The sequence below is a fragment of the Mustela nivalis genome (genome assembly GCF_964662115.1).
Source record: "Mustela nivalis genome assembly, chromosome: X".
NCBI lineage: Eukaryota > Metazoa > Chordata > Mammalia > Carnivora > Mustelidae > Mustela > Mustela nivalis.
This window is the reverse complement of record NC_139040.1, coordinates 71031243-71058511: the sequence shown is the minus strand read 5'-3', so window position 1 is coordinate 71058511 and position 27269 is coordinate 71031243. Positions and strand designations below refer to the sequence as shown.

Sequence of the window (27269 nt, the reverse complement as noted above, 5' to 3'; positions counted from 1 at the left end):
TGCTAACTTCTTGGTTGCTATAAATGCAGTCTGAGATCTGACCACTCCTCTTTAGTCTCCAGGGCACTGAGGAGACACAGAAAGAAAAGTCTGTGGTGTGTTTCCCCTCTTAACAAATTTTTGCCTTGAATAAAACAAGAATATTAGACTATATTCAAATATTATTGAATCGCAGTAGACTTGCACTCATTCTTTAGTCCAGTTAGAAGCACCTAAAACTAATACAGCACATTACGGTTGACAGATATCCCATTCATTTGATTTTTCAAAGCAATTCTGTGAGTTAAGTGGAACAGAGATTATTAAACCCATTTTACTGAAGAGAAGAAAACTGAATCTCAGCTACAATGACTTGCTTGAAGTCACACAACCGCTGAACAGCACAACTAGGATCCAAATTCAGGCTTTTGGAATTCCAACACTAGGAAGGTAATATTAGTTCATATGCCACTACATGGAAGATACTGAAGAGAAAAAGTGCTTTTCACTCGTTTCTGACTCCTCATATTGGTTATTCTATGATAGTCACTAAAACATTTAAGGTATTGCTTGTACTCCTGTGTAACAATGTTCTAAACAGACTGGTACATCTTGAAACATAGGATGACAGTACCATCTTCCCCACCAGCTGTACCGTTCAAGAGAATAAGCTGATTTGGGAATGTAAGATGGGGGCAGCAAAATAATTTTGAATAAAATCTTAACAAATGCTTATTCAGTTATGACAATTATTTTCCATCTTTCTATATAAATACATATTAGTTTTATAAACTGAAAAAGCTTAATTTTCTTTTTTTTTAATCTCTTTTCAGCATAACAGAATTCATTGTTTTTGCACAACACCCAGTGCTCCATGCAATCTGTGCCCTCTATAATACCCACCACCTGGTTCCTCCAACCTCCCACCCCCCGCCGCTTCAAACCCCTCAGATTGTTTTTCAGAGTCTCTCATGGTTCACCTCCCCTTCCAATTTACCCCAAATCCCTTCTCTTCTCTAACTCCCCTTGCCCTCCATGCTATTTGTTATGCTCCACAAATAAGTGAAAGCATATGATAATTGACTCTCTGCTTGACTCATTTCACTCAACATAATCTCTGCCAGTCACGTCCATGTTGCTACAAAAGTTGAGTCTTCATCCTTTCTGATGGAGGCATAATACTCCATAGTGTATATGGACCACATTTTCCTTATCCATTTGTCCGTTGAAGGGCATCTTGGTTCATTCCACAATTTGACAACCGTGGCCATTGCTGCTATAAACATCGGGGTCCAGATGGCCCTTCTTTTCACTACATCTGTATCTTCAAGGCAAATACCCAGTAGTGCAATTGCAGGGTCAAAGGGAAATTCTATTTTTAATTTCTTAAGGAATCTCCACACTGTTTTCCAAAGTGGCTGCACCAACTTGCATTCCCACCAACAGTGTAAGAGGGTTCCCCTTTCTCCACATCCCCTCCAACACATGTTGTTCCCTGTCTTGCTAATTTTGGCCATTCTAACTGGTGTAAGGTGATATCTCAATGTGGTTTTAATTTGAATCTCCCTGAGGGCTAGTGATGCTGAATATTTTTTTCATGTGTCTGATAGCCATTTGTAGGTCTTCATTGGAGAAGTGTCTGTTCATATCTTCTGCCCATTTTTTGATATGATTATCTGTTTTTTGAGAAGTTCTTTACAGATCCTGGATATCAACCTTTTGTCTGTACTATCATTTGCAAATTCCTTCTCCCATTCCATGGGTTGCCTCTTCGTTTTGTTGACTGTTTCCTTTGCTGTGCAGAGGCTTTTGATCTTGATGAAGTCATAAAAGTTCATTTTCGCTTTTGTTTCCTTTGCCTTTGGAGATATATCTTGAAAGAAATTGCTGTGGCTGATATCGATGAAGTTACTGCCTATGTTCTCCTCTAGGATTCTGATGGATTCCTGTCTCACCTTGAGGTCTTTTATCCATTTCAAGTTTATCTTTGTGAATGGTGTAAGAGAATGGTCGAGTTTCATTCTTCTACATATACCTGTCCAATTTTCCCAGCACCATTTATTGAAGAGACTGTCTTTTTTCCACTGTTTATTTTTTCCTGCTTTGTCGAAGATTATTTGACCATAGAGTTGCGGGTCCATATCTGGGCTCTCTACTCTGTTCCACTGGTCTATGTGTCTGTTTTTATGCCAGTACCATGCTGTCTTGGTGATCACAGCTTTGTAGTAAAGCTTGAAATCAGGTAACGTGATGCCCCCAGTTTTATTTTTGTTTTTCAACATTTCCTTAGCGATTCAGGGTCTCTTCTGATTCCATACAAATTTTTAGATTATTTGCTCCAGCTCTTTGAAAAATACCTGTGGAATTTTGATCGGAATGGCATTAAAAGTATAGATTGCTCTAGGCAGTATAGACATTTTAACAATGTTCATTCTTCAGATCCAAGAGCATGGAATGGTCTTCCATCTTTTTGTGTCTTCTTCAATTTCTTTCATGAGTGTTCTGTAGTTCTTCGAGTACAGATCCTTTAGCTCTTTGGTGAGGTTTATTCCCCAGGTATCTTATGATTCTTGGTGCTATAGTAAATGGAATCGATTCTCTAATTTCCCTTTCTGTATTTTCATTGTTAGTGTATAAGAAAGCCACTGATTTCTGTACATTGACTTTGTATCCTGCCACGTTACTGAATTGCTATATGAGTTCTACTAGTTTGGGGGTGGGGTCTTTTGGGTTATCCACTTAATTTTCTTTCTTAAGAAGAAGATTTGTGGGTCGGATACCTGAGTGGCTCAGTGAGTTAAGCGTCTGCCTTCAGCACAGGTCATGGTCCCAGCATGCTGGGATCGAGTCCCACATTAGGCTCCTTGCTCAGTGAGGAACTTGCTTCTTCCTCTTCTTCCTCTACCTCTGCCTGCCACTCCCCTGCTTGTGTTCTTTCTCTCTCTCTGGCAAATAAATAAATAAAATCTTTTAAAAAAAAGATTTTGTGGGCACAGCTGCATAATGTAACACTGAAGCAAGAAGCTCAGAAACCTGAATTTTACGCCCCACTGTTATGCCTTTTCTGAGAAATCCCAGATAAGTCCTTCACTCTCTCTGGAACTCAAAATAGCTTACTTTTTAAACAAGAAATGTCAAGTCAACAATTCCTTCTAGCTCTAAAATTTTGAATCTGACAATCTGACTATTTAATTTTCCTAGACCCAGTGAACCACTAAGGGCCCTCACACACTGTACTATGGTGCTGAGGTTTCTCTAGTATCCTGAGGCAACTTACAGGTTCTTTTCCATCCATGGCTTCCATCCATAGCCTTCTGTTAGCTTCTGAAAGGGCCTGCAAAGTGATGGTTCCTGGCCTAATGGGGGAAGAATGACAAGTTAAAAGTAGAAAACTCACTTGAGAAATTGGAGTGTTGTGATCTAGGGTCCCTCTCAGCCCTGGGAGGTATCACACTGAGCAGGCACATACAGAATTCCAATTTTTCAAAATCTCTTTTACTCAAAAAACCAATGGAACATTTAGAGAACAGTAACTTTGGGAACCCTAGGAGAGATGGTATCTTGGCAGCGTCATGCCAGGGTCAGGCAAGGAGATAGGAAGGTAGATGCCAAGACACTTCACCATAATACACAATAAATTAGCTCCATTGTACTTGAGACAAACTGTGGCTCTCTCTACTTTTCTCTTTGGGAAGCCAGCAGTTTCATCTGGGCTCTAGGAGTAAGCATATTCAGCATGGGCACATCCATCCACCAAAACCAAAACAGAACAAAAACGGCTTTCCTACTTCCCCCATCTATGGTGTCTAAAGAGTATTTCCAGTTGGAAAGAATTCAACAACATGCACGCTGGCTCAGCACAGGGAGGAGGCCTTCTGGCTGACTAAAGCAATCTATGACTAATAATAATGGTTACTGAATTCTCACAAGATTGGTACCAGTTTCTAAGTACTTTATAGGTATTAATTCATGTAATCTACCCAGGAACCTATAAAGCAGATACTATGTAGGAATCCTTATTTTACAGAAGGGGAAACTGAGGCATTGAGGTGTTCCTTAAGTTCATGCAGTAGGTAAGTATAGAACCAGGATATAAAATGTAGGAATTCTGGTCCAACAGCCATCTTCTTTCTTTTTTTTTTCTTATTTTTTTAGTTTTTCTAAACATATATTTTTATCCCCAGGGGTACAGGTCTGTGAATCGCCAGGTTTACACACTTCACAGCACTCACTGAAGCACATACCCTCCCCAATGTCCATAACCCCACCCCCCTTCTCCCAAACCCCCTCCCCCCAGCAACCCTCAGTTTGTTTTGTGAGATTAAGAGTCACTTATGGTTTGTCTCCCTCCCAATCCCATCTTGTTTCATTGATTCTTCTCCTACCCACCTAAGCCTCCATGTTGCATCACCACTTCCTCATATCAGGGAGATCATATGATAGTTTCTCTTTTCTTTTGGGTAAGCCTGGCCAGTGGTTTATCTATCTTATTAATTCTTTCAAAGAACTAGCTTCTAGTTTTGCTGATTTGCTCTACTGTATTCTTAGGCTTTATTTATTGTTCTTTCTCCAGTTCTTTAAGGTGTAAAATTAATTTGTATATTTGGCATTTTTCTATTTTTTTGAGTGAGTCTTGAATGACTATATATTTCCCCCTTAGGATCACCTTTGTAGTATCCCATAGGTTAGTTGTCTTTCTCTGCTTGACTTATTTCGCTAAGCCATCTTCTTTCTTAACCACTATGCTACAACACTTTTTCTGTATCAAAAATGGTCTCAACCCCCTTTTTTTTTTTTTCCTATTTAATTGTAAGCTCTGTATAACCAAAGATACCCCAAGGTGGTATAATCTGTATGGTCTTTTTAAACCTTCATGACCAAGCTCAAAATTTCAGATTAATCATATTATGCAGATGTAAAGTCTCCTTGCATTCTCTGTATATCTGCATCATTATGAGAAACTCATCCCTCTTATTCCTTCTGTTAAGAAAAGACCTCTCTGACTCATGGAATGGTGCAAACAATGACAAGAGTTCAGAGAGCCTGGAATAGTAACTGGGCCTCTATGGGCCTCAGTTTCTTTATTATAAGGGTGTGGAACCAGATGGGCTGGGAGGTCCCATCCAGTTTTGAAACCATCGGATTCCTATTTGACTTTCCATCTTTTACTCCATTCAAGTGCATCTTAAAAAAGAAAAACTCCAAATGATCTTTAAGCCAAAATCAACTGAAAACCAGGACTTGGCTTTGGGCACTGGATTCTTTCAAGTTTACTTTTCTCTAACCAATAACCAACCTTTTGGATATATCACATGGGGCTAGAAAGTCTAGAAATCCTTGTAAAGACATCTACACACCTGAATCCTAAAGCCAGAGGAAGAACAAGGAAATGGGCAACAGACATAAAAGCAGACAGTACAGACCAGATATGACACTAAACCCATTCTGGGGGCGCCTGGGTGGCTCAGTGGGTTAAAGCCTCTGCCTTCGGCTCAGGTCATGATCCCAGGGTTCTGGGATCGAGCCCCGCATTGGGCTCTCTGCTCAGCAGGGAGCCTGCTTCCTTCTCTCTCTCTCTGCCTGCCTCTCCGCCTACTTGTGATCTCTGTCTGTCAAATAAATAAATAAAATCTTTAAAAACAAAAACATTCTGGAACTCAGCTTCCCTATCTGGGAAATGAAAAATCCAATGTGTATGTCTCCTCTTAACCTTACAGAGCGCTTAAAAGAATGAATAAGTGATTATCCAAGAAGCACTGAGGAATCTTAGGTGCCACAGAAAGTCAAAGTAACAGAATAATATTTATAAGAACAGGATGACAAAGTAGAAAGAACATTGACTTCTAGTCCAGGATCTTCCATTGACTATCTTAATGACCTTAGACAAATCCCCTGTACTTCCTGAGGTCCCAGTCACTCATCCAGAACAAAAAGGCTTATATAGCATATATGCAGTACAATGCAATGGCTAAGAGTATGGGTTTGAAGACTAGAATTCCTGGGTTTGAATCCTGGCTCTACCATTTGCTATCCATGTTACCTAAATTGCTTCATTTCTGTCTCCTTGTCTTCTTTTGTGAAAATGGGATAAAACCACATGCCTCATGGAATTTTAGTGAGGATTAAAGGAAATTATGCATTTCAAGGACTGAGAATAGTGCCTGGTACGGAGGCTATTGTTAGCAGTTGTTATGTTGTTGTTGTTATCATTGCACTTCAAGCTCTATGAGCTATAAACCTGTGATTTCAATATTGGCAGAAAAGCTAATTATTTTTTTAAAGATTTTATTTATTTTATTTGACACAGAGAGAGAGAGCAAAAACAAGCAGGGAGAGTGGCAGGCAGAGGGAGAAAGAGAAGCAGGCTTCCTGCTAAGTGAGGAGCCCGATATGAGGCTCGATCCCAGGACCCCGGGATCATGACCCAAGATGAAGGCAGAGGCTTAACCAACTGAGCCACCCAGGCACCATGGCAGCAAAGCCAATTAAAAAAAAATGCCCTCTATTGCTGAAATAGTAAAAGGGACTCAGGAAGTCCTTTGTTCTTTGTGCTTCAGTGACATGAGTATAGGTACCTAATGCCTATTGGGAATGCTGACTTTGTTTCTTATATCAGATTTACTAGCCAGGAAAGCAGATGCCACACCCCTCAGAAAACTCCATGTCCACAGAGGTACCTCAGCACTCATTCATTAATATTTTGACCCTTCATTTCACAGCATGTTTATTCTCCTTATAAGACAGTGGAACAAAATTAAACAACAACAACAACAACATGGACCTTGATGAACTATAAATGGGTGTTTGAGCTCAGCCTTGCCACTGTGTGACTTTGGGCAACTTACTTAACATATTCAAGTCTCATTCTCCTCACCGGTAAAATAGGGGAGGGGGATTAAATGAGTGAATGTTGTTTATGTGCCCAATATGTGGTAATTAAAATCATAGACACAGCAAAACTTTAATTCTTGGGTTCTAGTCTCAGAATTCCCCAGTGTTATGGGGTGGGAAAATGCATTTAAAAATAAATACATGGAGCACTGGGTGTGGTGCATGACAATGAATCTTGGAACACTGAAAAAATATTAAAAAAATAAATAAACACACGCCAAATTTAGTACCTATCATGAGCCATGCATACCACTAGGTAGAAGATACATGAAGATAAACTGGCGAACCAAGAGAGACTGCAGACTCTGAGAAACAAAACTGAGGGCTTTAGAGGGGAGGGAGGTGGGAAATGTGTGAGCCCAGTGATGGGTGTTAAGGAGGGCATGTAGTGCATGGAGCACTGGGTGTTATATGCAAACAATGAATCATAGAACACTACATCAAAAACTAATGATGTACTGTATGAGGACTAACATAACATAATCATCATTATCATCATAAAGATAAACTGTTCCCAGCACATAATCTCAGGGCCAAATTGTCTGTAACTGCTTTGAGTCTATGGGGATATTATTTGCATACAGCTTGCAAATTTAAGCTGAAGGGGAATCAGAATGAAACTGGACACAGAAAATTTTAATTTCTTTTAAGCATCTTGATGATACATAGCGAAAGACAACAAAGGTTCATGAAAAAAAAGCCACACTCAACAGTCATTTTCTGCAGTATATAGAAGTATAGTTCAACAGCCTGAAGCTGTTAGAAAAATAAGTGACAGCTGCATGGTTTCCAGTAACAATGTTTACTATCACAACCATCTTTGGTCAGGACAATCCATTTTTAACAAAGAAATCATATGGATTGACAAATAGAAATTTCAAATGGGGAAAAGGACTTTTTACTTATTACCAGACTAAAAAGCAAAGCCCTCATCTCTTAGTATAATCTTTATAATTCCATTCATTGATAGTTTTGTTCATATGATATTATAATTCAACCTTTAAGTGCCTTTCTAGGAATCTGACCATTTTTTAAAATTCTCTTCTACTATGCAGAACATAATATATAGAAATACTAGAAAGAAATAATATATAGTAACATTTATTCACTGAATTTTGGATCAACCTCTCACCTGCATAATATGCTTTCCTCCAAAGTAACTCCAAATGTTCTAATTTTAAAATTTCAAGGTTAAATGCACCTCTGATAAAACTGCCCAGATCCAGAAAACAAAAAGGGGGTACTGGAGAGAAACAAATACAACATAGTACAATGTTTGAAAGCCTTAACTGAAATCAGAAAGTTGATAATCCAACTATTTCCAGTTTACCTGAAAAGTAGGAGAAGTCTGTATCATGTTTGCACCAAGTGGGGGAAAAAGACTCCCCAATATCACTATCACCCTCCATCCCTTCTATCTCCCCTTAAAAAGGTGTTCTAATTCACTTGTTCTTGTATGATATATTAGGAGATAAAAGAATTTTGCTGAATGGGAGAAGATACTTGCAAATGACATGTCTGATAAAGGGTTAGTATCCAAAATATAGAAAGAACTCCTCAAACTCAACAACCAAAAAACAAATAATCCAGTTAAGAAATGGGCAGAAGACACGAATAGACATTTTTTCCAAAGAAGACATCCAGATGGCTAACACATGAAAAGATGCTCAACATCACTCATCATCAGGGAAATACAAATGAAAACTATAATGAGATACCACCCCCCACCTGTATAATGGCTAAAATTAACAATACAGGAAACAACATGTGTTGCCAAGGATGCAGAAAAAGGGAAACCTTCTTACACTGCTGGTGGGAATGTAATGTAGTGCAGTCACTCTGGAAAACCATATGGAATTTCCTCAAAAAGTTAAAAATAGAGCTATCCTATGATCTAGCAATTATATTACTAGGTATTTACCCAAAAGATACAAAAATACTTATTTGAAGTAATATATGCACCCCAATATTTATAGCAGCATTATCAACAATAACCAAACTATGGAAAGATCCCAAGTATCTATTGACTGATGGATGGATAAAGAAGATATGGTGTACACACACACACACACACACACACACACACACACACACACTGCAATATTACCCAGCCATCAAAGAAAGAAGGAAGGAAGGAAGGAAGGAAGGAAGGAAGGAAGGAAGGAAGGAAGGAAGGAAAGAAAGAAAGAAAGAAAGAAAGAAAGAAAGAAAGAAAGAAAGAAAGAAAGAAAGAAATCTTGCCATTTGCAACCAAGTGGATCGAGCTAGAGAGTATTATGTTAAGTGAAGTAAGTCAGTCAAAGAAAGACAAATACCATATGATTTCACTCATGTGGAATTCAAGAAACAAAACAGATGAACATGGAGGAAAAAGAGATGCAAAATAGGAAATAGACTCTTAACTCTAGAGAACAACCTGGGGTTGCTGGTGGGGAGTTTGCTGGGGGGGGGGGGGTTAAATGGGTGATGGGTATTAAGGAGGGCATTTGTGATAATGAGAACTGGATGTATATAAGTGATAAATCACTAAATTCTACTCCTGAAAATAATATCATACTATATGTTAACTAACTGGAATTTAAATATCTAAACTTGATACTACAAAAACAATGAGTTTTGTTATGTTGTCCTTATAGTGTTGCCGAATATTGACCATTGCATATCTGATAGCAAATTAAATCCTAGGAGTGATTTGTTCTGCCTAGAGGAGGTGAGGCAAAGCTGACTGAAGTTTCCAGTCAGTTCTGGGCCAGGTCTAACAGGGACCCCTGTGAACAGCAGCCAGAAGAACCAAGACAATAATGTCATAAATAGATTTGCTCATTTTCATCACAAGAGATGACAGAGGAAAATAAAAGTTCTACTCAGGCTTAGCACTTGGTACATGAGGACATTACCCATTCATACTAGCACAGCTTACCTTTCATTAGTTTCTATATCAAAACAGAACCTTTTGTCGATAGACTCTGTCTTCCTCCTCACGCAGTACTTCAGGGTTAAGTCCAAAGGCCCCTGATATAAGAGAAGGATTAATAGCCAATTTGAAAAAAAAATGCACAGAAGCTTCTTATGCCTCCTGCAGTAGCCTCAGTCAGTTGGAAGGCATCAGTCAGGGCAGCAGGAGCAATGTTTAGCCTCACCAAGAACCTTGTCCCTTCAAACAGTATTTACAGCAGATGGTTTCTTCTTGCTCCAGTAATTAATGGTTGAGACCAGGACAAAATGCTACAGGTAGGTCAGTACTCTTTTTTTTAGCATGGTAGATTAAATAGGAAGCTCATTATACATAATATAAGGGGAATATAGGACAAATGGGCTGACCAAATGGCATTAAGTGTACTGAATAAAATTTTCATAAAACCTGCAGGTTGGGAATGGCCTTATGCAGCCTTCCTTCCATTAAACTGGCAGATGGAGGAAGGGAGAGAAACAGTTTCATTCCCCACCTCCAGACTCTTCAGGAAGACAGAAATCACAAAAGCAATCTCTCCAAAGATAGGCAGAAGTACAGAAAATGAGCAAATTTATATATTACAAAGTTCCATTTGGTATTTCATATATGCAAAACAGCGTAGCCCACCTTAGTCTTATGGTCACTTAATAAGGCCATTGAAGTCTGCTATGTCCACAGATTAAAATTTCCCAATCCAACATTGTTCGGTTTCCCTCTATTATCTCAACAGAGACAATGTGGTATAGGAAAGAGAAGAAACACTTAACAATTACCTACTATTTGACACACATTATGCTAGGTATCTTTAAACCAACTTTCTTCATAACAACCCTTAGAAAGAAGTAAATAAAGCTCAGAGAGGTAAAATGGCTTACCTAAAGTCACCCAAGTCAGTATAGTGGAAATAGTATTAAATTAGGAAGTTTAAAATTTGGGGTTTTGTCTCAGTTACTCCATTTACTAGCTTACAATCCAGAGCAAATGACTTTCCTCTCTGAACCTTAACTTCACAATCTATTAAATGGGAAAAATGCCAACCACTTTGATGCCAGAAATTCAGAAATAATTCCCAAGTGTCAGTTCTGGGTCTAGGTACTATGCCACCCAAACTGGTCCATACAGTTGATCCAACTGATCAAACAATACTTTTTTATTTATTATTTATTATGTTCAGTTAGGCAATATATAATACATCATCAGTTTTTGATGTTATATTCGACAATTCATTAATTGCTTGTAATACTTATTTCTTATTGGTACACTCAACTCCCTTTCAGGCCTACCCTTTTACTGCCCCTATACTATAAAAACTCAACTCTAAATTCATCCTTCAATCTGCCTTATTTACCCTAACACTGAGGGTATCAAGAATTACAAGTCCTTCAGGATGACAGCAACTAACAGCATCATATACTCACCCTCCCCCTTTAAACTCTCAACTCTCTCAGATTCAGAGGCATCATAGCTCAGGGGCCTAGGCCCTGTCTACTACTCCAGGTTACCCCTAGCCACCCCCATCTGTTTTATGCCCCATCCATGCAGAAGTGCTCTCATTTCACACATGTCATAACTCTCATGACTCCATAACTGCAAATAATGTTTCCTCCACCTGCAATGACTTTATCTATATTCTTGGTCTGGCTAAACTCATAATTGTTCTACATACTGCAGTTCAGCTTTAATTTCCTCCAAAATTCTTCCCCAATCCCATACACTGTTCACTATGTATTTTGCGCATTATATTAATGCTTCCCGTTTTCATGCAACTGACTGAGAATTCAAGGGCATCTTATTTATCTTTTTATCTCTAGGATCTAGGAATGATTAGTGCCCAAGAAATTTTTATGAACTACAGTATCATTCTTGCCATTTTTCTGATGAGGAAAATGATACTGAGCAATATTACATAATTTACTTGGGGTCAAAAAGGTCACAGAGGTAGGATTTAAACCCAGTTGTTGAAAGTCAAAAGATAGCACTCCTTCCTCTTACTACAACTGCCTGACAGGGAAATGATGGGGATCCTATAAAAGAGAATTTGGGAAGATAACCTATAAAATGAGCAGCACAACAAAAGTGGAAGTTGATAGGCTAAACTAGTAGGGAACACTGTTAAGTACCATAATCAGAAAGAGGGATCCGTCTTCAAACTGAACTACTAATACTTGACAGGCATACTGAGAAAGTAAATGAAGTGCTTGACCAAAAGTGTCTAGCTCAGTGCCAGGCACACGTAGATGTCAATAAATAGTGGATTTCATGGTGTTATTATAGTCTCACTTCCTTGTATTATTTACCTTTCTAAAACACAAACCAGGAATAGGAACTGAAAGAAATGACAAGAAGAAATCATTTCCAACTTCATTTTAGGGAAATTCGTTACTAATTTACCTTCCCCTCCTTCTAAATAGAGAACCAAGTTCTTCTTTCCACTCCATAAGGAATCCCATATTAAAACTGCTTAGGCTGACTATTGCAATTTTACAAGCAGCCACTCAATGAAAAGGGAAGAAGGAAAGAAAAACTAAAAGGAGAGCTTGTGCTCATCTCCTAGGAGGATATGAAAGTGGGATGACTGCTTCTGTCTTGAGCTTTTCAGTAAGTGCTTGAGCAGAAAAGGGCCTAATCAGCTTATTTTAAAGTCTGGGACTGGGAAAGAAATGTGTGTAGGAAAATAAAAGGAAGAAACTACAGGACAGTGCTTATAAGCACTAGTCAATAAGATACATCAGCTAAGTACCGACAGAAATGGAAAAAATGCTGTGATAGAGCCCAAGATAAATTTAATGAAACTACTTGGAAGGTACTTTGGCAATTAACAGACTGGAAACTAAGAAGAGTTTTGGAGTCAAGAATGAGTAACTGGGCCATATAGAAGCATGGATGAGGGTTCTGGAAACCCTATTTGGTATCCTTCATTAGAGGTGCATTCCATCTCCAATACCCATTCAAAACTGAATGACAAAATTCTGGGTTCAAGACAAAAAAGGCAATTTTCTATAGCCTGACACCAAATCTCAGTCCTCTCTAATTTTCTGTAAACAAGTCACACAAGAGAGATCTTCCAGGGAAAGCACCAGCAAAGGAGACAGAATGGCCCAGTTTTTCTCCAAATTTCTGCCTACCAAAATTGGGTTTTTTCACGCCACCAAGGTTCAGTGCTAACAAAATGAACCTTGTTTGACTTTGTAAACAATTTATAAAGAATAGAAATCCTTAAAAATAATGCCTTACAACCCAGTCTGAGAGACAGTTTAAAGGGACACACTAAACTACTTTTAGAATATGAATATTCTATCAGATTTTATCTTAATAAATCCTTGAGAGACAGAATTACCAAAGATAGGCAAAAAGTGAGATAACAGAATAAGTTTTTTGGCTGTGTTGTCATATATATAATATACTATAGCATAGTACAGTAAGTATAGTATAGTATGTAATATATAAGATTAGGTTCTTCCAGGTAAGTAACTATCTTCTTAGTGTGTTAAACTCATCTTGACATTTTAGGGGATGGGGAAGGTTTGAAGGACAGAAGAAGCAGCATTACCTGCTTAAATATATCTGAAAATTATATACAATAGGGGGTACAGATTATTCTAACTTCAGGAAACAGACATACTTCTCTAAAAAACAAGGAATTTCAGAAAATATTTTAAACACTTGCTATTTAAAGGAATCCTAAGAATCATAAGAAGTAGTGACTTCTTAAAGGCAAGTAACACTATCCTCTTGCAATTCATCCATATTCTTGCTAATGTTCTTGTACAATGTGACAAGAACTTGTAATAATTTAATAAATGATCTGAAAAAGCACAGGCATTTTCAGAAGGCTTGACATAATTAACGGACATATTTCACTCACCTGAGTAGTAGCTGGCCCAATGCAAATTTGTGTCAAGAGGAACATACAAAATCATGGCTTCACATAACCATGCTGGACTTGAATCTTTGAAACTAAGTCAAGATATACTCTTTTCTAAGATACAGTCACAGATGCATTTCAAAAAATATGGCACACAAAAGAACTGACCTGTTTAGCACCTGGCTTCTGCTCCATAGGTGTCATGGTGAGCATTTTGGTCTCCTTCTCATACTGGCAGTAATATTTCACCCAGGATATTCCCAAAGCCCCTACAATGATAGGCAAAAGTGAGCTGACAGACTATATCCATTTGGCTGTCTGGTCAATACACTCCTAAGATGGAAGTGGTATAGCGTGCTCTTCATAATCACAGGGCTTTGGATGTAGCTCTAATCTTCCCCTGAACTCCAACCCTGTGGGCTATTGATGCACAGCACATACAGAGATCCTAATCCTCATCAAATGCTTTCCATATCTGCTCTAGCTTGCTCCAAATAACTCTTTTTGTCATGTCTCTTCTAAACGCTTCTGCTGTTCATCCTATTGTATGAGTTGGAAACATGTGTAATCTTCTGCTTCTTCTTCCCTGTAACTTGTCTCTTTTGACTGGTGGCTGGGAACTGCTCATTATTTTTCCCACATGTCTCTCCTTCAGCTGTTTCCTCTCTCCATCCCTTCTAGAACTGAATTAGTTCAGGACCCTATTGCTGAATTCCTTATAATGTTTTATGATCTACTTCAAACAAAATAAAAATTGAACATTTCACTAATTAATTATGACAGTGACCTTCTCTCTGATTGCTCCCATCTCTGATCACTCCTTTCCAGTCCATTCTCTATTCTTTAGCTAAAGGAATTATTTTTTAAATACTGATGTCTATTATATCATTTTTCTTATAAATCTTGCATGGCTTCCCCACTGTCTCTAAACTCATGTTGGCCCACAAGACCCTTCCTAATATGACATTTACCTTTCCTACTTTGTCATTTGCCACCCTCTATGGTCCTGTCTCATTGAATTACTTTCAGTTACCAAATAAACAGGTGACCAAATATTTTTAGTCCAAATTCAATACATATTTAAGAGTGAATGGGTCACTATTAATAATTACATCAGGATGGAAAGTGTATACCAGGGCTATTCTTTGCAAACTATGACCCTGAAAATTAACTACATCCTCATACCTTTGGGCCTGAGTAACATGCAATGGTATATACCTGGAATTCCCCCCTTTTTTTGTCTATCAACCTTCCACTCATAATTCAATTCCTAATTTAAACATTGCTTCCTCAAAAAAGCCCTTCAATATATGCCCCAAATGCAGTGTTCAACACATTTCTTTATAATTCTTGATATAGTTGTCTGTCTTCCTCATCACACTATGAACTTCTTGAAGGTTTTAACAGACCATAATAAAAGAATAACAAAAACTAAAAATAAATAAAAATAAAAATAATGTTGGATTTCAAAAAAAATAAGATTGGTTCATATTTTTTAAAATCCTCAATGCACTACATATCGCCTGGCAAAAAGGATGTTCGGTAAACATTCAACTGAATAGCAACATCATATCCATTCGACACATTAGAAAACTGGGGCACAGAAGCACCATGTAGCTAGTTGATATTAGAGCCAAGATTAGAAAATCATTATTCCCACATCATTTATAATATAGCAGTAGTTTTCAACCAAGGACAATTTTGCCAAAGAGATATTTGGCAATGTCTGGAGACACTTTAGGTTGTCATACCTATGAATGCTATTAGAATAAAGTAAGGACAGGCCACAGACGCTCCTAAATATCTTATAATGTACATGACCCCCCTCTCAGAACAAAGAACTACCCAGCCCAAAAAGTCAATTGCACTGAGACTGAGAAATTCTGCAATGCACAGTTGTAGAGATAAACCCAAGAGATTAAAGAACATATGTTTGAAAACCACCAGAAGTTAATTTCTCTTAGAGAAGAAAGATGATACTATCACTGCCTGAATGCCATGCTTTGTGAATTGCAGTAGATTTGTCACTGGTAACATGTAAATAGCCTCCTTTGCCTCTTCTTCTCAGGTATAATAAGTCTGGGCAGGGCTGAAACCACAGGCTTTGAAACCATTGGGTCATAGTTCATAAGGAAATCAAAGAGCACACATAAGTTTTCATAAAGTAATTTAGGAAGTAGGAAGGCTTAAATACTCTGCAATATTCAGTGAATGGAGAAGTTAATCCATGGGCCTTGGTTAGCAATGAACAACTGTCCTGCCCACTGAAAGCACAATGGTTGTTGTTTACTGCTTTAAGAGCAATCATGTATTCCTAAGGCAGTGGAAGGTACAGGGTATAGTGATAGGAGGATAGGTTTTGGCATTTCATAGAACTGAGTTTACTCAGGCTTGCTAGTTGATAGTTGGGTAACTTTGCTGTTGTTGGTTTTTAATTATGTTCAATTTGCCAACATATCATTGGGTAGCTTTCAACTAGTGATCACTATAAGCCTCAGTGGCCTCAAGTAAAATGGTATGGTAAGTGGTTTTAAAGATTAAATGAGATAGTATATTTAATGCACTTTACACCATGCCTGGTACATAGTAGGTATAATAAATACTACTTTTCTGCCTCCTTTCCCCTACCTCCTTTTCCCCCCCAGTCATAGTCATCAGAAGGATTAAACAATTAACAATCCCCACTTTGGATCACAGAGAAAAACCTTAGATCTTATCATCCCCAAGTCTTCAGAAGACAAATCCTTAACTACTACCCCTCCAATTTCTCCTTCCTTTTCCTTTTTTCCCTCTGTTCCCAGACTGTTCTCCAAAGAGGTATAGCTGTCAGGGGTCTATGAACAATATGGGTGCCTGGAGTTTGGAGATGCCAAGTGGCAGTAGGTGCTAGCCTACTGAAACCCAGTGTGTATCCCTGTATTCCCACACACATTTCTCTTGTGTATAGAGATAGCCTTCAATGGTAGGCTGTCCTGGAAGTTTGCATGTCTGGGGAGCTTCCTTCATCCTTTTCTTAAGTTCTTCCATCTCTTCTCGGGTACTGGAGAAATGATTTCTTGTCTGTGAAGACATTATCATCATAATTACTCTCATTATCACCATGGTTATTAAAAAGCATTTATTGGTTATAGATCCAGTGCAGAGTTTTCTTGGTTTGCATAATATGCTACAACATAGCAAAAACAACAACAAAAATGTTGAATAGCATCGTGACTAGAAAACAACTTTACGAGATTAACAGTGCCAAAGACTAAAAGGGAAACAGAAACATAAATAGCAATATAACCATAAAAATACATCTGGGAGACTTTATTCTAATGGGAATCACATAAGCCAATAAATAAAGGTTCTTAGAATTCTAAGCGCCAGACTGAACTCTGCTTTACAAAATAGGAAATTGTAAAAGTTTTCAAAGGTAATATTATCATGGCAACTTCTAAGCTCTGCCTCAAGTAAAGTTAATGCCTACTTGACTCTGAATCAAATTCTGGCTTATTAGGATAAAATACATGACAAGGTGCTATCTTTGAAGATGTTAATAACAAAAACTAATGGTAAGAAGAAATCTATTTAAAACTGCACAACTAAAACACAATAGCAAAACACTGCTTGAAATGTGAGTATGAAAATCATTAGAGATAGGTTCTTAATGTCCAGTCTCAAGATTGTTACATCAGTCACAAAGGTGATCTGAGCTAGCTATCTTGTTAGGCCCACACTATTGATTATCTTGTGAATGAGTTCATCATATACACAGATACAAAACATTGTTATTAAACTCATACTTTTCAAGTTCTATTTGGAGGAAGATTCAAATGATTAACCTGGTTATAGGAAGATTTTAAAAATCCATAGAAGTCAGGGACTCACATTCTGGTGAAGATGAGTACCCACAAAGAAAGAAACAAAACAATTGTAAGTCAGGATCCTCCTAAACAACCAGGTGAAGTTTATTTTCCACTAACAACCTTATTAGCAACTTTTTCGTATAAAAATACTCTACAAATTTCATGTAATGTAACAACTAGTCCAAAGTCACTATCTCAGCGATGCCTTCTCTAACTGTGTCAGGCTGTCAAATGTTCCACTTTCTGTGCTTCCTTAAAATTTCTGGTCTTGATGCTATTCAAACACTTATCACAAGGAATTATGGTGTGCTCCAGTGTTTATGTATCTTTCCTGCAAGAGACTGTATGTTCCCTGAGGACAGAAAACCTAACATACTTCATTATGGTATGTCCATGCCTGGCACAGAGTATATGTTATATCCATAGCCATTCACTGAATAGTGGGTTAAATAAACAAATGAGAAAAAATATATATGTTACGAAGATGGGAAGGCTATGCCTATGGCCATCTATAAGAACCAGCATGGGAAAGAAGGTGAATAAAACCTTTATACATAATTTAATTCTAGTGATTAGTGAGAAAAGGAAGAGAGGGAAAAATGGGCATTCATGTCATAAAACTCACAAGTGCCTTGACTGACCAACATGGAAGTAGCATAAAACCTGTGCTTAAACAAGCCCATAGTTGTGTTCTGATCTGAGAGGGATGCAGTAAATTAGCAACATTTAATGTTTACTGGATAGATATAAGTGTCAGAAGGGTAGGTTTGAACAACAATAAGCCTCAAAGACTGGTAAGAGTTGAAACTGGAAGAGAAAGCATACTAAAATAATTATGATCCACATTAGTATGTCCTGACAAATTGGCTAGAATGCAATAAGCTGGGATTTCAAGATCAAGGTCATTGCAGCTGAGATCCAGCTGGAATGCAGGGACAGGTGAAGAAATCCACATGCAAACTCACATTCTGCAAACTGAGCTGGAGCTGCTGTTTGTATGGGAGGAAATCCTGCGTGAGCGCCACAGTCAAGTTGTTGGAAATGAAGAGACTATGAAGAAAGGCCAAAACCTAGGGGAAATGTGTAAAAATAACTTCATCATCAGTACCTTCTCATTACTAAATAAAGGAAAAAGAAACTTGGAAAAGAAACTCCATATACCAAGTATAGTGTTAAAAGTAATCATGAAAACACAAGCAGGTCTACACATAGCTATTCTCTTATTAAACATTTATGTTGAACTTAGTTCCAGAAAACAAGAACTACTAACAAATGTATTCATTCAAATCCTTTCCAGATAGCATATAAAACCATTCATTGTTTGGACCATGTGGAATAGACTGTGCATTTTCTCTCTATATCCTCAGAATTGGCACAGAATAGTTGATCAATATTTGTTGGGCAAAAAAAAAAATAGGTGAATAAATGAGTAAAGTATGTACCTTAATGAAGAATGTCCTAATGCTAAAAGATTCAAATAGTATGAACCCATTTTCAAATTAAAAATATTTCAGAGGGGTTTAAGAATTAGACATAAAATAACTAATTTTTTAATGTTCCAAATATTCAAATTCATTAATAAATACACAGAAAAACAATGAAAATATGATTTCATCTATGAAATACAAACCTTTAAACAATAATGCTCACTTCTGGCAATAATAAAGTATAATAATAGGAAGTAGTAATAATTTCCCTATTCTATTTAGAAAATAAGTGGATAGGTATATGTAAATATGCACACAGATACACAATATGCATATACACATGCATATATTATACATATAAACACAAACTATGTATACACAAAAACACAACAAAGGTACATATATATATACATGTACATATATACATTTATTTATATATAAATGTAATTGGGTTTGTGTACTACATACCTTGTCATATACACAATCTTTCTGTTTCTCTTCCAAGCTTTCTCATCTCAGGAAATGACACTACCACTTACTCAGTCAAGCCAGAAAGTAAAGAATCATCCTTGATTTCTTTTCCACTCACATCTCAATCCAAATTCTGTCAGTTTTACCACCAAAATATATCTCTAATCCAGCCATTCTTTTATGTTTCCACTTTCAGCACCCTAACCCAAACCAAGCTCTTTTCTTGCCTAGACTGCAGTAGTAGCCTCCTAATTGGATTCCTTGCTTCCACTGTTGATCTCTTCCAAGCCATTCTCCACACAACAAAATCAGCTTATATCATATCCTGATTAAAAAACTTATATCCATGGTTTTCCACTACACTTAGACTACTATCCAAACTCCTTACCATGATTACAAGTCCTATGCCTTCCTATCATACATTATTTCCTGCCAGTCTCCTTTTCTATTACCTATATCTAAAGGCACTAACATTTTCATTCCTTAGGTACACCATTCTTTCCTAACTTAAGGATCATGCACATGTGTTTTTTTCTGCATCTTTAATATTATTTCCCCATTATGCATGTGGCTGCATCCTCTCTTTCTTTAGAACTTATCTTAAGTGATACTTTCAGACTTCCTCCTTGACCACTTAATCTAAAGTAGTTGCCCATTCTTGTTATTTGTTTTAGCCCCTATTATAACTTACAATTAGTTATATTTATATATATTCTTCTTTCCCTTCTGTCTACCCAATAAGAGTGTAGTCTTTATGAAGACAGAAACAGAGTTTGTCTTATTCACTATAAGATACCCAGTGCTTAGCACAGTGCCTGACATATAACAGAAGCTAATTGTTTTTTGTATAAATAAATAAACACTTGGTTGCACACAGATATACATGTTCATATACATGTATACATGTATATACATATACATGTTCATGTGAAAAATATATACATGTGTAAACAGACCTGCACACATGTGTACATACATCCACATCTAAAGTACAAAGACAGACATATATAGAGAGAGAAATATAACAAATACAGAAATTTTGGAAAGAAAATGCCAAAATATCAACAGTGATCATCTCTGTATGGGAATTTATTTTTGTTTTTCCTATAATTTTTTCTAGATTTTCTTTACTAAGAATTAAAATTCAACATAGTTGTCATATCAAAGCACACCCTTTTTATAGTCAAGGAGATGTAATTAGAAAATAAAGAAGATCAAAGTAAAAATAGTACAATAGGAAGTCATTAAGTGCAAGGGACATGTGCTCCTAGCAAATTGACGGGCATATTATAGGCACTTTAAAAGTTTTATGAAAGCATGAGAGCAAGGAAGGGAAGAGAAAAAAAAAAGAAAGGGTGTCAGAGAAATCAAAGAAGGGAGAAAAGGAGAAAGGAAACAAAAAAGAGAAGGAAAGAAAAATCATAGCTGAGGGGACAGAAAATGGGAGAGGAAAAAAAGGCAGGGGAGTAGAGGTAAAGAAGAGAGAGAAAATACTGTTAGTAAGAGAGCAAGAGCAACCCAAGCTACTGTGTTTATTTTCTTGACATTCATTATTAAGCATTAAATATCCTTCAGCATCTTTGAAATCTCAATTTTATGGTCAAAGTTCTCCATATTTACCTGGTATTTGGTAAATATTTTTAGACTATTCATCAACAGATAGAACTTACTGGCTCCACAATGTTGAACTTCTTGGACTCCTGAACTTCCTGGATTTGATATACATAATCAAGGGAGGACTCAAAGAAATTCTGCCTCTCCTTGTCCACCTGGAGGTCTGCCTGTAAAGAAGAGTAGCAAATGTCACATAACAGCACAGTCACTTTTGCAAGTCACTGCTTATGGACTCAACAGAATGCTAGAGCTAGGGGAGAATTTAGCCACCAAGTAATGATCTTATTCATTTATTTTACAGACAGAGAATTGTAAACCAAGAATTAAAAAGTGATCATTGTGAAACTTCTGATTTCTGGTTCAACAATTAAAGATCTTGAAAGTTACCTTACCCATCCTCACAAGAAAAATGATGAACAAACTGAAAATGAGTAATTCCCCTTAGAAACAACAGAGAAGTAAAGTCAGAAGGAAAACAGCTGCCTCCAATATTAGATAGACAGTTGAAAATAGAGAATCAGAGATTACCAGAGCAGAAGCACAGAAGCAGAAATTAGACTACCAGTTATTTAAGAATAATTCTCAGGGTGCTTGGGTGGCTCAGTCAGTTAAGTGCCTAACGCTTGCTTTCAGCTCAGGTCATGATCTCAGGATCATGAGACTGAGCCCCACATCCGAATCCAAGCTCAGCAGAGAGTCTGCTTGAGATTCTCTCCCTCTACTCCTCTCTGCCCCCCAAATTCACTCCCTCTTCCTCTCTCTCTCTCTCAAATAAATAATTATTTTTTTAAAGAAAAAAAGAATACCTCTCTAAAGAAAGCAAAAGACAACAGGGAAAACAGAAAAAAAAAAAATACCAGAGGAAATTTTGGCTTCAGAACAATAGTTAGAAAAAAACAAGCATAGTCGAAAAGCAAACTAAGCCCAGCCTAACTCCTAGTAATGTAAACATAAAGCCTCATACTACAGGCCTATTTATTTCAATTCCTTTTACCTGGAACATCATGCCTGGCTTTCAACAAAATAGTACAAGGCATTCAAAAGGGCAACAACAACAAGAACAAAAACCAGTTGAAGATGAAGAACAAACATCAAGGGGCACCTGGGTGGCTCAGTGAGTTGGGCCTCTGCCTTCAGCTCAGGTCTTGATCTCAGGGTCCTGGGATCAAGCCCCACATGGGCTATCTGCTCGGCAGGCAGTCTGCTTCCCGTCTCTCTCTCTGCCTAGCTTTCTGCGTACTTGTGATCGATCTCTCTCTCTCTCTCTCTCTCTCTGTCAAATAAATGAATAAAATCTTTAGAAAAAAAGAACAAACATCAAACCCAAACTTAGATAAGGTCAAGATAGTGGATAGTGGAACTATTACACCAGAAATTACAGCAAAGGCATTAATTGAAAAAGAGGAAAACACACAAGAACATGTGAATAATATATGTGGATATATGAAAACTTGAAGTATCAATCAAAAGGAAATGCTAGTAATCAAAAACAATAGCAGAAATGAAGAATGCCTTTGAATGGGCTTATCGACAGCCTAAAAAATACTACAGAAAAAAATCAGTGAACCTGAAGGTATGTTTAATAGAAACTTCAAAAACTGAAATGCAAAGAGAAAAAAGAATCAAAAATACAGAAATATTTATGAAATGTTGGACAATTACAAAAGGTATAAGATATATAAAGGAGGAAAAAATGGAATATAAGAAATACTTAAAGTGATGACTGAAAATTTTCCAAAATTAGACAAGTACCAAACAAAAGATTGAGAAAGCTCAGAGAACAGATGTATAAATACAAAAAAAAAAAAAAAATACATGTAGTCATATCATATTCAAATAACACAAATTTAAAGACAGAGAAAATCTTGAAGAAGAAGAAACACCTTATCTAAAGATGCATAAAAATAGAATTTCTCTCAAAAGACCATGCAAAAAGAAGAGAGTAGAGTGAGATATTTTAGATATTGAAAGAAAAATCACAAATTGAGAATTCTGTATCCAGTGACATTATATTTCAAAAGTGAAGAAGAATTAAGGATTTTCTCAAACAAACAAAATATGGAGGAATGTGTTGCTAGTAAAATTGTGACCCAAGAAATATTAATAAGAACTTCTTCAAAAATAGTGAAAACAATGTAAGTGAGAAATGCATACCAACATAAAGAGAAGAAGAGCGGGGAGGAGTCAAGATGGCAGAGAAGTAGCAAGCTGAGACATTAGGTAGCAGATCAGCTAGGTAACTTATCAAACCATTCCAAACACCCAAAAATCCAACAGGAGGTCGAAGAGAAGAAGAGCAGTAATTCTAGCAATAGAAAATCCATCACTTTCTGAAAGGTAGGACTGGCGGAGAAGTGAATCCAAAGCGACAGGAAGATAGACTGTGGGGGGAGTGGCCAACTCCCCCCAAGCAGCAGAGCAATGGAGCACAAAATCAGAACTTTTAAAAGTCTGCTCCACTGAGGAACATTGCTCCAGAGACTAAACCGGGGTGAAGCCCACATGGGGACAGCCTGGTCTCAGGTCCCACAGGGTCACAGAAGGATCGGGGGTGTCTGAGTGTCACAGAGCTCACAGGTATTAGACCAGGGAAGCTGGCTACAGAGAAGGAGCTGAGGAGGGAGCTCTCAACTCAGGGATACCTTAAATTGTGATCTGTGGCAAAGGCCACTGCTCTGTAAGTGGGGACCCCACAAGATCTGGGGAGACACCCCTGGAAGAACACAGGGATCTGCTGGGTTTGGAGATTCCAGGCAGGGCTGTGTGCCAGAGACAGAGATGCTTGGTCACAGGCTGGGTGAGCTCAAAATGCAGCCAGAGGCCAGGGAGATGGGAGTGATTGAGCATGTTTCTCCGAAGGCACACTGAGGAGTGGGACCCCGAGCTCTCGGCTCCTCCAGGCTGGAGACTGGGAGGGGGCCATTTTCATTCCTGTCCTCTGGAACTCTACAGAAAGTGTTCAGGGAACAAAAGCGCCCAAAAGCAAACCCGAGTGGATATCTTAGCCTGGCCCCTGGTAAGGGCGGTGCAATTTCATCTTGGGCAAAGGCATTTAAGAATCACTGCAACAGGCCCCTCCCCAACAATATCACCAGGAAATCCAGCCACAACCCAGTTCATTTACCAAGGAGAACAGTGGAATTCCAGAGGAGGAGAAAGCAAAGCATGGCATTCATGGCTTTACCCCATGATTCTTTAGTCGTACAAAGTTAATTAATTTTTTTTTATTTTATTTTTTTCTTCTGCTAAATTTTTTTAACTTTTACCCTTTCCTCTTTTAACATTTTTAACTAGTTTGTCTTAACAATACCTTTCAAAACTATTTTTTGAAACTTCATTATTATAGTCATATTTTTTCCTTCATACTATCTAACTTTCCTTTTTGTATACACACTGGGTTTTTTTATTCTAGAAAATTTTGGGATACAACAACTTCTTCTAATAGATCAAAATATAACATAAATCTAACACAGGGCCTTCTTCAAGTCTGCAGCCTGAGGAAATTCTCTCCACTTTCTTTTCTTTTTTTTTTTTTTTTTATTTATTTATTTGGCAGACAGACCACAAGTAGGCAGAGAGGCAGGCAGAAAGAGAGAGGAGGAGGAGGCAGGCTCCCTGCTGAGCAGAGAGCCCGATATGAGGCTCGATCCCAGGACCCTGGGATCATGACCTGAGCCGAAGGCAGAGGCTTTAACCACTGAGCCACCCAGGCACCCCCTTTCTTTGTCTTTATTTTACCACACAACTTATCAATTCCTTTTTTAGAATTCTTTTTTAAAAAGTTTTTCAACTTTATACTCATATTGCATCCCTTCATCGTGTTTACCATTATATATGTTTTTCATTCTTTAAAATTTTGGGAGGTAGTTTCTTTTAAGAGACCAAAATACTCCCCAAATTAAGTGGGTGACCCTGTTCTATCCACCAGTCTAAAATATATATATATATATTTCTTATTTATTTATTTTCTTTTTTTAATTTTTTTTTCTGAACTTCTTTTTACCCCTTCTCCCCGGCACCCCAGGATTTGGGGTCTCTTCTGATTTAGATAAAGCACATTTTGTGGAGGTCATTGCCACCCTTTTACTATTTTATTCTCTCTCTCATACATTCTTACCTGGATAAAATGACAAGACTGAAAAACTCACCACAAAAAAAAAAAAAAAAAGGAATAAGAGGGAGTAGTACCAAAGGCCTGGGACCTAATCAATATGGACATTGATAATATGTCAGATCTAGAGTTCAGAATGACAATTCTCAAGGTGCTTGTGTGCCTCGAAAAAGGGACAGAAGATATTAGAGAAACCTGTCTGGAGAAATAAAAACCCTTTCTGGAGAAATAAAAGAACTAAAATCTAACCAAGTTGAAATTAAAAAAGCTATTTATGAGTTGCACTAAAAAATGGAGGATCTCATTGCTAGGATAAATGTGGCAGAAGAGAGAATTATTGATATAGAAGACCAAATGACAAAGAATAAAGAAGCTGAACAAAAGAGAGACAAACAACTACTGGACCCTAAGGGGAGAACTTGAGAAATAAGTGATACCATAAGACAAAAATATATTAGAACAATTGGGATTCCAAAAGAAGAAGAAAGAGAGAGAGGGGCAGGAGGTATATTGGAGTGAATTATTGTAGAGTATTTCCCTAAAATGGCAAAGGGAACAAGCATCAAAATTCAGGAGACTCATAGAGTCTCCCTCAAAATCAATAAGAATAGGTCCACACCCCATCATCTAATAGTAAAATTGACAAGTCTTAGTGACAAAGAGAAAATCCTGAAAGCATCCCAGGATATGAAGTCTGTAACATACAGTGGTAAAAATATTAGATTGGCAGCAGACTTATCCACAAAGACCTGGGAGGCCAGAAAGAACTGGCATGATATATTCAGAGCATTAAATGAGAAAAACACACAGCCAAGAATACTATATCCAGCTAGGTTATAACTGAAAATAGAAGGAGTGATAAAAAGCTTCTAAGACGAACAAAAACTAAAATAGAGTTCGTAAACACCAAACCAGCTCTGCAAGAAATACTGAAAGGGGTCCTCTATGAAAAGAGAGAGCGTAAAAGTATTAGACCAGAAAGGAACAGACAATATACAATAATAGTCACCTTATAGGCAATACAATATCACTAAATTCATATCTCTCAATAGTTACACTGAATGTAAATGGGCCAAATGCTCCAAGCAAAAGACACAGGGTATAAGAATCGATAAAAAACCAAAGCCATCAATATGCTGTCTACAAGAAACTCATTTTAAACCCAAAGACACCTCTAGATTTAAAGTGAGGAGTGGGAAACAATTCACCATGCTAATTGACATCAAAAGAAAGCTGGGGTGGCAATCCGTATATCAGATCAATTAGATTTTAAGCCAAAGACTATAATAAGAGATGAGGAAGGACACTATATCATACTCAAAGTGTCTGTCCAACAACAGGATCTAACAATTTTAATTAACTATGCTCCTAACACAGAAACAACCAACTATATAAATCAATTAATAACAAAATCAAAGAAACACATTGACAATAATACAATAATGTAGGGTACTTTAAAAAAAACTCACTGAAATGGAAAGATCATCCAAGGAAAAGAGCAACAAGGAAATACAGGCCTTAAATGACACACCGGACCAGATGGACATAACAGATATATACAGAACATTCCATCCCAAAGGAATAGAATATTCATTCTTCTCTAGTGCATATGGAACATTCTCCAGAATAGATCACATCCTGGGTCACATATCTGTTCTCAACCCATATCAAAAGATTGGGATCATTCCCTGCATATTTTCAGACCACAATGCTCTGAAGTTAGAACTCAATCACAAGAGGAAATTTGGAAAGAACCCAAATACATGGAGACTAAACAGAATCCTTCTAAGAATGAATGGGTCAACCAGGAAATTAAAGACAAATTGAAAAATGTCATGGAAACAAATGATAATGAAAACACAATGGTTCAAATTTTGTGGGACACAGTAAAGGCAGTCCTGAGAGGAAAATATAGAGTGATAAAACCTTTCTCAACAAACAAGAAAGGTCTCATATACACAACCTAACCCAACACCTAAAGGAGCTGGACAAAGAACAACAAAGAAAGCCTAAACCTAGCAGAAAAGAGAAAAAAATAAAGATCAGAGCCGAAATCAATGGAATAGAAACAAAAAACAAAACAAAGCAAAATAAAACAGAAAAAAAATCA

At 37.4% G+C, this 27269-nt stretch overlaps 1 protein-coding gene across 13 annotated transcripts in view; it reads right to left on the bottom strand.

The window, feature by feature from the left end:
• Positions 1-27269, bottom strand: part of OPHN1 (oligophrenin 1) — a 559221-nt gene that overhangs the window by 253170 nt on the left and 278782 nt on the right. For all 13 annotated transcript variants that reach the window (XM_082716849.1, XM_082716844.1, XM_082716848.1 and 10 more), the window contains 6 exons: positions 21105-21215; positions 18502-18606; positions 16619-16748; positions 13857-13957; positions 9791-9882; positions 3257-3335 (listed from right to left, as the gene is read on the bottom strand). In XM_082716849.1, the coding sequence (XP_082572975.1) occupies positions 3257-3335; positions 9791-9882; positions 13857-13957; positions 16619-16748; positions 18502-18606; positions 21105-21215 (618 nt within the window). The remainder of the gene's footprint in view (positions 1-3256; positions 3336-9790; positions 9883-13856; positions 13958-16618; positions 16749-18501; positions 18607-21104; positions 21216-27269) is intronic.